General features: G+C 49.8%; 1 protein-coding gene across 8 annotated transcripts in view; it reads right to left on the bottom strand.

The window, feature by feature from the left end:
• Positions 1-1,816: 1,816 nt before the first annotated feature.
• Positions 1,817-13,910, bottom strand: part of KSR1 (kinase suppressor of ras 1) — a 173,213-nt gene continuing 161,119 nt past the window's right edge. For 2 of the 8 annotated variants that reach the window (XM_030924036.1, XM_030924037.1), the window contains 2 exons: positions 9,510-9,643; positions 5,088-5,796 (listed from right to left, as the gene is read on the bottom strand). In XM_030924036.1, coding sequence (XP_030779896.1) covers positions 5,715-5,796; positions 9,510-9,643 — 216 coding nt within the window. In that variant the 3' untranslated portion in view covers positions 5,088-5,714. Of the gene's footprint in view, positions 5,064-5,086; positions 5,797-9,509; positions 9,644-13,910 lie in introns of those variants that run through there. The other 6 variants (XM_030924041.1, XM_030924042.1, XM_030924039.1 and 3 more) reach the window with 5 other exon arrangements.

Raw genomic sequence — 13,910 nt, 5'->3', positions numbered from 1 at the left:
CTGAAGAGAGGTTCTGGAGCGAAAGCTGTGGTCCGAGTCCTGGATTAGCCACCCTGCAGCTGTGTGATCTTCGGTGAATACCTTAACCTCTCTGCTTCTCATTTTCCTCAGCTGAAACATCACGATTCTTACCTCGTGGCCTTGTGAGGATTAAAGTGAGATGGTGTTTAGAAAGTACCTCTTCTCCACCTATCTGTATATATAACTGGCAATGAGGGGCTCCTAGAAATTGGATTCAGATGAACACCACCTCATCCCTCCAAGATTTCCATAAGGCTAAGGCACCTCCAACTCAGGAGATGCTGGGCCTACTCATGGCTTTGTTGCTGCTGGGGCCTGGATGATCTTCCTCTGCACATTGTGGGCCTTTGACATGTGACTTCTCCATTCCTCCATCTGTTTAGAAACACCTGCTGCTGAGGTCCTGGCATAACTTCTTCCTTTGGAAGGAGCTCTTTAATCTATAGACCAGGGGTTCGGTCACCCCAGACCTATCTATTTCCATGCCACCCATCCAAATGGTCCCCAGGACTCACCTGGAACTGACCAAAGCAAACACAAGCCCCGGTACACCTTGGTATAACTTTATTCACAAACTCCAGACATCCAGGCCTGGCTTACCACAGAGGGCATGTTCTTGCCAGTGGCAAAAAAACCCGATACAGCACGTTTGTTAATACTAACCATTTTAATTTAAATTAATAGCATGTCTGGAAGACAAATGCAGTTGATAGAAAATATAAAAACTTTACTGTACAAATTTTACATCACATTCAAAAAAAGCAAGTGTGTGGCTTGTGGCCACAGAAGATGCTAGGTTTGCACACTGATGAGATCCTGGCTAACACTGCTGCATAGCACAAACTCCAACTGGCTTCACATTTATGTCTCCACCCCCACCCCCACACCAAATCAACACAGAATAACACAGGTTTCCAGGGCTTGCCATTCCTCTCTGTGACCTCAAGAGGAAATGCCGTAAGATGACAGAGGGTGTTTTGATTTGGTAACATGGAGAGATCAACTTTGCTACACACCGCTCACAATCCCAAACTAGCTAGGATGCAAGACTTCGAGTTAGACAGAAACCCAGGGGGCTGCGGCTCTGGTGGTTAAAGGCAGCAGGGCTTCAGAGGTGAGGCTGGAAACTGGGGATGCCTTGGTGGGCCAAAGCTTGGGCTCCACTCTCAGACCCCAGAGCGGACTTCTGCAGCCCCCAAGAGCTCTCCCTGAGCTCTCCCAGCCTTCTCCATCCCCTTCACAGTTGGCCGTGAGGGCTGAATTCACAGTATCTGTCGTCCTTCGTGTGTTTCCAAGGCAGATGGAGAGAGCACACAGAAGGGCAGGTGTGCCTTCCTAACCTCAATTCACAGTCACTGAAATACAAGGGGAACAGGGGGGACCATCATGGGGTGAGGTGGGGTTATTTAAAGACAGGCAGTGCAGAGGTGGCAGGCTGAGAGCCAGCTGCCCCCAGTCCTTCAGTTCCACCTTTGGGGCCCAGTGGCTTCTGGGTTCCTTGAAGGTAACAGGGCCCCACCAGGTCATCAGTTCCTTAAGAGCAGGGACCATGACTGCTCCTATCTCTAGGTGCCCAGCACTTGCAGAAGACCAAGTGCACTGTAGTCGCTCAATGAGCGCTTCTTTAACTGTGATGCTCACGAGAAAAAGTAAAACCCAGACTGACTTTCTGTGGGCCTGCGCATGCCCACTGCGGCCTGGTGTCAGGGGTTGGGGAGGAACTGAGCCTACTGGCTGAGCTGACGTCCAACCGTGGGGCTCACCAGTACATCCATCGGGCCTGCTGTCGCCTGGACAAAGGCCACCATTGCAATAGAAAGGTGAAAGGCTGGAGACACACGTGATCCCTGGGAAAGAGCAGGTGTGTGGGATGCCAAAGGGATGATGGGGCAAAATGAGCAGTCCCATCACAGCACAGAAACTCCACACGGAGCTGAATCCACGTGGTTTACAGCCTCCCCACACGGACTGGGAAGGGTGAAGATGCTGATGGCCAGGCACGTTGGCACTGTAATATGGCTGTGCCCTCCAAGGAGGGGCTGACCAAGGGATGCCAGGCCTGGAGAGGAGGCAACTCCACAGCTTGCCGGCAGAGCAGCTCATTTTCTGTGGCATTTTGACCCGACTCTGGAGACTGGGGCTCTGCTAGACGGGGCTTAACTGGGAGGGGTGGGAGCCACCTCCCTCCCTTCCCAAGTCTGAGCTCAGAGCATGGTCACAGAATCCAATCACGTCTCCACTCCCATCACCCTTTTTCCTTTCTGGTTTTGGAGGCTAATACAACCTAACCTCCCCTTAAGGGCTCCCTTTTGCCATCTGGAACTTTTCTCCACAGGTGAGAGTTCCTAATGAAGACAAGTGTGGTGCTCTCACCTCAAAGACTTTTCCAAATCCAGCCCCTCCTGCTTCAAATGGACACAAGTAGAAGGCCTAATGGTGCTAGGGAAGGCTCTGCAGATGGAGGCCAGCTAGGTGGGTCTAAGTGAAAGGGGTGATGGGCCACACGCCGCCCAGTTGAGCTCAGAGCATGGACAGAGGAGTTGGAAATGGGCTAAGGGGTTTCAGCAGGACAGAAATGGAAGAAGTGGGCAGTTCTAGAACCTTCTGGCATGACAAAGGGTTTTTACAGTGCCAGGGTCACCATGTGGCTGGGAAGGGGGCTCCGGTACCTTTGCCATCTACTCCTCCTCCTTCCTCCATCCTCCTTGTTCCCACCCATCCAGCTCTCACGGTCAGATGTCAGTCAGGGATTGGGATGTAGCTAAAAGCCAAGGCCCTGAGTCCCATCACCTTAGTGCCTGCCTGGGGGCTTCATCAAAGACTCACATCTGTACAAGCCAGGGATGTTTCCTCAGCTTGTAGCAGAAACCCTGGCTGGGAACCACCTGGTGAGTTCAGACCTTTTTTGCATTCTGTTTCTGCTTTTCCAGCAGGAGTAGCCTGGATTACAGGGGTGAGAAGGTGAACCCAAACTCTCCAGGAACTCCAGACTCCTTCATCTAGCTGTGTTCCTAGCCAGGGTTTCCTCTGCAAGATGAGGAAGGGGCAGTATCCCTTTGAAAGGACAAGGGGAGAGCCCTAGAGAGAGAGATTCCCCTGATGGGGTGTTGGGCCAAAAAGCAGAGGCCAGGTCAGACCTTCTGGGCTCCCCGCCCTACCCCAAGAACAGCTGCAATCACCATGTCTGTCTTCCTTCTGGCCCAGCATGGGTCCCTCACCGCCTACCAGGTCCTCCAGAGGGGACGGCCATTTCAGCCATCCTGGCCATCAGTGCCCGTGCATCTATGCATGGACTGTTTTTATTATTACCTATTGTAAAACATCAGGTTCACTCAGGAGAAATATACGTGTAAACATTTGCTGTCTGTCACGACAGGTTTGGTTGTTGGTGGTGTCATTTTAAGAGATAGCAGGTGCAGTTCCATCTCCCGAGTGGGGTTTATGGCGAACAGTCTGAATCTAGGATGCGTGCTCCTGGTTTGCAGCGCTGGGCAGGCAGTGTTTTTTGTTGTGGTGGTTGTTTGGATGTTTCAGAAACACATTTTAAAAAGAAAGAGATCAGCAGCGAAAAACCACATGGCTGGCTACATCTTTGGATTACTGGACTCCAGGACGCCCAAGCCAAACCTTTCAAACCGGGGTACAACTTTGCTGCTGTTAATGCTGCAAAGAGGAACAAAAACAAGAATTATAGCCCCATTGGTCTTCATGAGAATTAGGGTAACACTAGTTAGGAAATGAGCTCAGCAGAGGACTTGGCCTCCAACAAGAAATGAAAATGATTGATTGGCCAACAGCCCTGGCAGAGCTGCCCCTGGTCATACTGAGTCCAAGGCCTCAGCTACACTCCAAGTAGTTCTACTTGGAGCAGCAACAGTGGCTCACTCATCTCCAAGTCCCAAGCTCCCAGCATGCTCAGTACTGCTGTGGGCTCCTCGGAATTGTTTTCTCATTTGCAGCCCAGGAAAGCTCTTGCTCCAAGTAGAACTGAGAGAGAAGAGAAACATGACCCCCAGGATACCAGGAGTTACAAGGCATGTTCCTTTTAGAAATAAACCCTAATACTGGGGTGCATCAGCGCCACCTGGGAAGCAGGTTGAAATGCAGATTCCTAGAGCCCAGTTCCAGAGATCTGGGTTCAGCAGGTCTTGCTGGGGAAGGAGAACAGAAACCTGCATTTAGTAAACAGTGCAGTGACTGCTGCAGGGGACCCGGCAGCCATGCTCTTGACAAATGCTGACCTGGGGTCTGGTTTATGGCACACTGGGCAGGTGTAAAGGAAGTAATTTTGCCAGGGCGGCAGGGGGGACGGGGCAGAGACTTTGTTTTCATCAGAAGAATTGTCTGGAGCCAGGTACCTCTTTGCTTTAAGACTTTTCTGAGGGTGCCACTGAAGCACAACCCTTCTGAGCTGGTGTCTTTCATGGCCACAGAACTTTCTGTGTCTTCTGATCTAACTCTACAGAGGAGACTGAGAGACAGGAGCCCAGCAGAGGGTTCCTGGGACCAGGATGCCAGCCTCAGGGCAGCTGGAAATCATTCCACTCCTTGTTGGACAAAATCCCCACAGGTTAAAAGCCAAGTCAATACCCTCCCAACCTCCGCCTGCCCCGCACTAGGCACACACCCAGTGGGAGGCTGGTGTACTCAGGAGGGTGGAAGGCATCTCACTAAGGTGTTAGCAGTGAGACAGAGCCACCCAAACAAAAACAAGACCAGCCCTCAGAAGAACACGGGAGCAATCAGTCACGTCCAGGAAGGTAGTTAGAAGCTGCCCAAACCGCTTTGGAGGGAGCTCAATTAGTGGGATCCTCTGAGAGCAGTTACTCGGGCATATGCAGGCAACGTGGAGAGGGCAGAGGGCCAGTTTTTAAAACAAAGCAAAAAAAGTAGCCTCGAGAGAGACGACTGGAGCAGCAGAGGTGGCATCCCCTGGGTTAGTGCCCACATCTCATTTTGCATTTTAGCAGAAGTCACGGTGCTGAGTTGTTGATTAGGAGGAAGAAAGCCCCTGGTGCATGCAAGGCAGCCAGGCCTACAACCTACAGAGGGAAAGAGAAGAAAGCAAAGAACAGCATCAGAATCACAGCCCCATGCAGAGCCTGTTGGGAGCTAGAAGTCTGGCCAGAGCAGCTGGACAGGGAATTCCTTTTCCCTTCCAGAGAGAAAGGGTCATCCTGGACTCCATCCCCCAGGCTTGGCTGCACTGCATGCTCAGAAGGGAGCCTGGGCACAAAGAACCCACTCTAAGCTCCCACAGGGCACAGTTGCAGCACGTTTATAAAGAGGCTGGCACATGCCCACAGCTCCTTAGCCCTTGACGAGCAAAATACTTCCAAGAGTATTTCTGCTTCACTGAATTCTCTTCCCTTGAGCTCTGGCCAGGGGGACTGGGATCCTGGAGGCTCAAATCAATGACCCAAGTTCTCTCCGACCCAGGGACAAGCCATCCGTCCACTTGTGGTGTGGACAAAGGCCCCGCCACATGCTGTGGCTCTTCTCTCACCCGGCGAAAAATGCAAGCCTGTGTGACCCTTGCTGGTAGCCATTTCAGCTGCAGAAACCTCACTTTGGTTTGCGAGAATAAATGACACAAAGATGGGAGAAGCTGGGAAGCAGCGACAGAAAGGAAGTGGGGTTTGCATCAGGAAAACCAGAGACAGGCAGCCAGGGAGGGAAGTAACAGGAACACACTATTCCTCCAGAACCGGACAGGAGCTCTTAAAGTCAGGGTGGGCGTAGCGTCCTTTTCCATAGTAGCGGCTCCTCCAGCGACTGGGAGTGCCCAGCAACCATTCCGCCAGGCGTGGGAGAGCGCAGTCCGGCCCCAGCAGGTGATGGAGTCAGGCACGCGTGGACAGGTGGAGGAATCAGTTGATGGGAAAGGAGGAGATGACAGAACAGCATATCCGCCACCCCCCGAAAATAAAAAAAATGACAAGATCAATGGGAAAGAAAAGAGAAAGTGAGAATTAGGGGGCAAGTGTGTAGAAAGTAAACACTGTGAACAGGAAGCTTTGACACAGACTCATTCAGGAAAGGAAAGCCTGCAAACTCTCCTTGAAGGGGCTGGACAGGGAACAGTCCCATTTGTGACTCAGTTTCCTGCCTGTGAAATGAGAAGGTGGGACTACATGGTTTTTAGGGAATCTGGAATGATGTTCTGAATGCCAGTGTCCACCTAGTGGAGGCTTTTGTTTTGTCGGGGAGAAAACCGGGGCCCCCTTGTTAAGCAAGTTGCCTGAGGTCTGATTGGAGCTTGGCCTCGCCGCCTCACATCACCCTCCTTGAACGGCTAAGAGCCCCATGCTCCTGCTCTCTGCTGGGACAGTTCTGGCTCAAAACCCAGCCCTGATGACCTTCTTCCAGAGACACTTCCTCGTGTCCCCCAGGTGGACGCAGAGGCCCCCATCTGGGCTGTATCACAGCACTTGGCATGGTATCACCCTTTGCCCGCATTCATTCATGCACATCAAATATTTAGTGACCAACTATCATGTTCCTGGGACTGTACTAGGAGCCAGGAATACAAAGGTGATAAGAGTCCTGATGTCATTACAGTGTGTCTGTTTGTCTTTATGACACTGGAACCTCCTCGCTGGTGGAACCCTGGCCTCGGCCATCTGTTCCCCAGGCGTGCGGCAGGTATGCAGCAATGGCTGCCTAAAACGCACACCTCTATGGCTATGATCCATTACCCCACATTTGTACTGGACTCCGACCCATCCTAAGAGCAAAATACTGAACCCAGTATTGCATGAGATGTGGTACTCCCTAACCCCACACTGTCGTTCCTCCAGACCATCCCTCTACCTGACCTGAATCAGCGAAGCACCAAGCATTTCTCTAGTGAATTCTGCAGGAGAGAAAACTCATGCTGAGTCCCTCCTCAACTGCGGCTGGAGGCCCACTTTGGTTCTTTATCGACACAGGGCCTGGAGGCCGGGCATGGTGGCTCACGTCTGTAATCCCAGCACTTTGGGAGGCCAAGGCAGGCAGATCATTTGAGGTCAGGAATTTGAGACCGCCCTGGCCAACATGATGAAATTCCGTCTCTACTAAAAAACCCACAAAAATTAGCCAGGCATGGGGGCAGGTGCCCATAATCCCTGCAACTTGGGAGGCTGAGGCATGAGAATCACTTGAACTCGGGAGGCGGAGGTTGCAGTGAGTCGAGATTGCATCACTGCACTCCAGTGATGACAGAGCAAGACTCTGTCTCAGAAAGAACAAAAAAATAAAAGACATGGCCTGGAGGCTGGGTGCGGTGGCTCACACCTGTAATCCCAGCACTTTGGGAGGCTGAGGTGGGTGATCACCTGAGGTCAGGAGTTTGAGACCAGCCTGGCCAATATGGTGAAACCCCATCTCTACTAAAAATACCAAAATTAGCCAGGTGTGGTAGCATGTACCTGTAGTCCCAGCTACTCAGGAGGCTGAGAGAGGAGAATCGCTTGAACCCAGGAGGTGGAGGTTGCAGTGAGCTGAGATCGTGCCACTGTACTCCAGCCCGAGTGACAGAACAAGACTCCGCCTCAAAAAAAAAAAAAAAAAAAAAAAAGAAAAGAAAAGAAAAGAAAAAGATGTGGCCTGGAAAACAATGTGCAAGCCAAATCTGGCCACACACTAAGAAAGGTTCTGACTACTTTAAAGGACTAAAAAACAGTAACAAAGAACATGTAATAGAGACCGTGTCACCTGCAACCCCAAAATATTTACTACCTGGACCTTCCTAGGATCAGGAATGCTGCCATCGCCACACTTGGAGCCAGGTATGGGAGGTGGGCATGCAGCTTCTCCAGGCACTCAGTGACACACATACACAGGGATGGGGGCCTCAGAAGCTTTCTTGGCAGCAGGTGGCAGACAGGCTTTTCCCCTCACTCTCATCAAGAGCAGCTCCACATTATGGGTTTTATATAGCAGGACTCTACGGGAGATTCCACTTTTAGAAAGTGTCCTTTTCCTTAAAGTTTATAACTGGCTGGGTGCAGTGGATCAAGCCTGTAATCCTAGCACTTTGGGAGGCCGAGGCAAGAGCATCACTTGAGCTCAGGAGTTTGAAACCAGCCTGGGCAACATAGTGAGACTTCATCTCTATGTGTACAACAATTTTTATTTGAAAAGCTTCTCAGAAAGGTAAAACTATTCTTAGTTTGCAGATTGTACAGACACAGGTGGCAGGCCATACTTGACCTACAGGCTGGACTCCTGGATGAGATGAATCGATTCACTTTCTACATGGCTGGGCACAAAAATACCAAAAGACTATTTCATGACATGTGAAATCCCAATTTCCAGCATTAAGCCTTACTGGCACACAGCCAGCTCCCTGGTTTATGCCATTCGTGGCTGCTCCCGTGTTGCAATGGCAGAGCCGAGATGCTGTGGCAGAGATGGTGCTTGGCACACTGCCAAAGTCGGCCCCCAGAGTGAGGACTTGAGTTGCCCTCTTGGCCTGCAATGCCTCCAATATTCACCTGGCCCCTTACAGCAAGTTTACCCGCCCTAGACCTGGCCCAATCCCTAGCTCAGAGAGTTTTGAATGATGTGGAAACTGAGGCCCAGAACAAAAAAGGACTTCCCAGGTTCTCACAGAGCATTCGTGACAGGGCAGAGGTCTCTTCTGAGTGTTCTAGCAGAGGCAGCCAGAGGACAAAGGAAAAAGGGAATGAGATAGAATGCAGGAGAGACGACAGTGGACATCACCCCCGCACCAAGGGGTGCAAAGGGCTGTGTGTTAAACCAGGAGGCAGACAGCTTCTAAACCCAAGTGACTGTGGTCCCCATAAAAGGTGGCTGGCTTCTTGTGTTTCGGTGGGTGCCATTGTAAGCAATATTGGCTCTGCTTATTTCAGTGAAGCTTACAATACCACATCGCTCTGACTTCTAACTGACCCCATCTTGCCCCTCCCTTGGCAGAGCCTTCTAAGTCCTGGCTTTTCACAGCTGCAAACTGCAGGTGCTCACCTGTCAAAGGGAGTCTCCAAAACAAACGTGGGAAACAAAATCCTGGTATCACTTGGGCAAGGGGACTAGTCACCTCGGGTGACCTACTGTGTGTATTCCTCAGATCAAAGTCCTGGGCAGAGGCCGAGCGTGGTGACTCATGCCTGTAATCCCAGCACTTTGGGAGGCTGAGGCGGGTGGGTCACTTGGGGTCAGGAGTTCGAGACCAGCCTGGTGAATATGATGAAACCCCGTCTCTACTAAAAATACAATAATTGGCCAAGCTTGGTGGTGGGTGCCTATAGTCCCAGCTACTCGGGAGGCTGAGGTAGGAGAATTGCTTGAACCCAGGAGGCGGAGGTTGCAGTGAGCCTAAATCACGCCACTGCACTCTAGCCCGGATGACAGAGCAAGACTCCGTCTCAAAAAAACCCCAAAAAACAAAGTCTTGGGCAGAAAGAACAGAAGGTGCCCTCTAAGACCCCAGGTGAGGCTGCGAGGGCCTGGCTGGCAGTCTGGCTCGTGGAAGAGGCACTTACTCAGCTGACTTCCAGAAGTGTCCAGGGTGGGAGAGCCGCCGGTTCAGCTTGGGAAGTTTCTCCAGCATGTCCATCAGCAGGCTGAAGCTGGGTCTCTCCTGCAGGTTGAAAGCCCAGCAGGCCGACAGGATCTCCTGCAAATGGAGCTGCCATCAGTGGTGTGTGAGCTGGCTGGGAGGGAGGGGACACACAGTAGGGGCACTCCACAAAGGGTCCCCTTTGATGTTCTCAAGTACCCTCTAGCTGGCGGCCCCCTGAACACCCTGCTGACATGAAGGGGTGAGAAGTAACTGGGTTTCAGAGAACCACTCATGCTTCTAGTTCAACATGGAATGCACCAGGTTACCTCACCTCCTTACTTCTTAGATCCATGCCCACCCCAAAATATGAGTAACCACGATGAACAGCCCAGCAATGGGAAAGAGATCAGAAATGGGGCTGTTGGTTTTTTGAAGATGCAAAGTGCAAGGTACAATGTTCGCAGGTGAAATGCAAGATGCTCAGAATATGCGCAAGCTGGGGCTACAGCGGAGGAGGGAGCCTCAGCATTACTAGAACGGCGGCTGGAGTGACAAGGAAGGCTGAGCAGCAGCTAAGAGTCAGCAGAACAGCTGTCCCAATCGCCCCCAGAGCAAAACCTTTCTTGCTGTGGCATTTTGCTGCCTACTCTGAGGATCCACGTGTGTACCAGCACAGCCCTGCAGCCTTCTGATTCAGAACTGCCTGTGTGGAAAGGCCTATTTCTTGCACATATGACCAGGCAGAATACATACACCCACACAGACTCAGCAACTCAGGCTTTTGCTCTTAAATACAACTGGACCCCATGGGGTTGCCTGCTGTATCATGAAAACCAGAGAGAGATAGAAGATAAGCAGATCAAGACACTGTCTCTGAAGGATAGGGGGTGTACGTGTGTGTGTATACATTTGTATGAAGCAGCTACTCTATCCATAAAATAAGACCAGGCTGCAATAAAAAAGAAATCAACAAATAAGAAAGTGCTTGAAATGAGAATATAATTTCTGAACTGAAACACTGAAAGTGCTGGAAGTTAAAAATCAAGGAAATTCCCCAGACTGTAGGTTCAATTCTAGATAGGGATGGAAAATACAAAAGAAGGTAAGAGAAATGTAGGCTCACTAAGAGGAACCAAATTCTGTCTAATGGGGATTTCCACAAAAGTAAACAGACTACTGGGCAGGAAATTATCAAAGAAATAATAAAAGAAAATTTACCAGAAGCTGTCAAAGGTAGCAGCTGTCTTCAGCTGAAAAGGTCCAATAAAGGGACCTCACTAAAAACAGTTTAAAAAAAAAAACAAACTCTATCCTCAGATATATGTTTATGAAATTTCCCTATAGCAGGGATAAACAGAAAATCCTAGATGCTTCCAGAAAGAGTAAGATAGGCATCCACAAATGGCTGAGAATCAAACCAACACCAGACTTCTCAGGAAGGCACTGGACACTTAGTAGACAGCAGGGCAAAATCCCTGTGTTCTCAGGGAAAATTATTATGAACCTGGAATTCTACTCCTGATATGACGAGGAAATCCTAACTTTTTTAGGCATGCAAGGATTCAAAGATTATCTCCCGTTCTTCCACTGGGGGGCAGTTTCTTCAGGTTTCACTCGCAGTTTGTTTGTTGGAGTGCAAACAGAGGGCAAGACATGAGACATGAGGAATAGTGCAACTGACCCAGGAGCGAATGAAAAGAAAACAGAAGGGTAATTGCTGTGCAACAGGCCTAACATCCCACTGATTCCAATGACAAGAAACCAGTGGGCTCTGAAAAGAATGGCACGAATGCCACTCAGGAAGCAGAATGCAGAAGCTGAAAGACCTCAGGAATATGAGAAAGGTGTTTCTTTCCTCTCTCGGCAGTAAGAAAAGGCAAGAAGCGGGGAAAAAGGCAATTAGAAACTACAGGAAAAACCTAAACTGCACAAGCAAGCCATGGTCCAAATGTGAAGCCAACAAAATTGTGAGCCTTTGAGTAATTGATGAAGTGGAAGAGATAGACCCACAAAGAAAATGTAATCCCAGTGAACTACCTGACCAGTGGCTAATAGCACTTACAGTCTACTACAGTAGTGTACACACTGTTCATCATCTTCTCACTTTTAGCCTCCATTAATAGACACAGCATGGAAGATTTAATCATGGCCACCTTAACAATAAGTAATGGAAAACCTGACCCAAGTGGTGCAGCAGAAAGAACAGAGTGCCAGAGTGAAAAGCTGACAGACCCAGATGATGCCTTCGGAGAATGATCTAGGGTGAGGGACTGCTGGTTTTCATTAAGAACCCTCTGGTCTTTTGATGTCTTCCCATGTGTATGGACCCTCAGATACAATGACTAGTAACTCACTGGCTGCCTCAGCACATAAAGCAGGGCCTGGTGGTGAACTATACAGCAGTGTGGCTGAAGAGACAGAGAAAGGTGCCACTCAGAGGGCACTCCCAGCTTTTGTCTATGACAGAAAATAATTGTATTGCACTGACCAATGCTCCCCTACCCCTAACAGCAATGTGTTAAAAAGGGAAGGCAAGACCGGACAAAAGAAAGGGAACACCTGTGAGCCACAAGCTGCTGCCGGAGCATCTGCTCTGTCCCCACTCCCCACGCCCTGACCCCAATCTGGTCTCAAAACAACCATCATCCTGCACTAAAAGAAATCCTTCCAATTAGTTCAGAACTCTGGCTGTGCTCTAGAATGATCTGAGGAGCTTTATTTAAAAATAGAAAAAAAAAAAAAAAAAAAAAAACTATGATCTTATTCCCATCCCAGGTCAATTAGATTGGTACCTCTGTTGGGGAGGCCTTAACCCTGGCACTTTTATAAATCTCCCAGATGATTCCAACTTGCAGCCAGTGCTGAGCCCTGACTCCCTTGCTGCCCTTTGCTCAACCCTGCTCCAGCCTTCGCCTCCCTGAAGACGGCACTTACCATTCTCTGCTCCAAGATGCTAAGTATGCAGAAAGGTAACAAACTGTTGCCAGGAGGGCAGAACGAAGAATATCTTTTCTCTCAGACACAACAAACATACATAATACTCTGCTTTACACAAAGATGTCCTTGCTAACTCTATTGTACAGAGAGGTGAAAACTGGAAAGAATCCCCATGTCCAGTGACAGAAGTAGTTACATTACGGTCCAGCCACAGGACCTAAGGGCAGACAGTCTTAACAATAAGGATTTGTTAATGATTTGAGGTAATGAGCATAACAAAATGTCCTGTGGAAAAAGTCACAATTAAAAAAATCAGCTGTTTTATGACACGTATGTCTTAAATATTTTTTTAAAAGACTATGCCGGGCACGGTGGCTCCTGCCTGTAATCCCAGCACTTTGGGAGGCTGAGGCAGATGGATCACTTGAGGCCAGGAGTTCGACACCAGGCTGGCCAACATGGTGAAACCCCATCTCTACTAAAAATACAAAAATTAGCCTGATGTTTTGGTGCATGCTTGTAATCCCAGCTACTCGGAGACTGAGGTGGGAGATCGCTTGAACCCAGGAGATAGAGGTTGCAGTGAGCCAAGATTGTGCCACTGCACTCCAGCCTGGGTGACAGAGCAAGACCGCCTCAAAAAAAACTTAAAAAGACTGGAAGGCAATGGTTACTTCAGCTGCATCTGAGCTGCCACAGAGCCCAGCCAAGGAGGCTGCAGCCACAGCCAGGAGCCCAAAACCTGTATCTTGAGCCCACTGACAGTTGCAGGAGGCAGATAAAGAAGGATCCCCGGAGAATCTCTGTCCCACCCCACAAGTGTTTACACCAGATGTTTTTGTGCAGATGAGGGTCTTGCCTGGGTACACCCACAATGGACTGGAGACCCATATGCACTGGGGGAATAGGATGGAGCCACCAGGAATTCGCACCTTATGCAGGGGGAGGAGCCTGGTCTCTTCAGTTCGTGTGTGGTGGCCTGATATGCAATCTATGCGATGGGAGCCTGTTGGGAGGACCCCCTCTTTTTTGTTGAGAGCCTTCTTTTAATGAATTCCGCTCTCACCTTTCAATGTGTCCATGTGCCTAATTTCTCCTGGTCATGAGACAAGAACCTGGATTTTAGCTGAGCTAAGGAGCAAAAAATCCTGCATCACCACCACACCCTCCTAAGGTGTCTGAGGATGCACCAAGGTGAAAGCGGTATTTAACTGGCCTTGGTCCAGAAGGAGGCCAAGAAGGACAAGCCTGAGAGTGTCAGAGAGGTGCTCATCACCCATGGCCCTTGCCCAGCACCCCAAATGAAATGGTATCAACTGGCCAAAGAGGAGCCTGCTGTTAGTGTTGTTAACTAGCATTTTGGTGTTATCTTTGGAGGGGCATCCCTGTACAAATATTTTGCACTTCAACAAGATGAAATACACTACTGTGGAATAAAGTAGAT

This window comes from Rhinopithecus roxellana, chromosome 19 (assembly GCF_007565055.1).
Source record: "Rhinopithecus roxellana isolate Shanxi Qingling chromosome 19, ASM756505v1, whole genome shotgun sequence".
Taxonomy (NCBI): Eukaryota; Metazoa; Chordata; class Mammalia; order Primates; family Cercopithecidae; genus Rhinopithecus; species Rhinopithecus roxellana.
The sequence above is the reverse complement of the archived record's forward strand: the minus strand, read 5'-3'. Positions and strand labels throughout refer to the sequence as shown.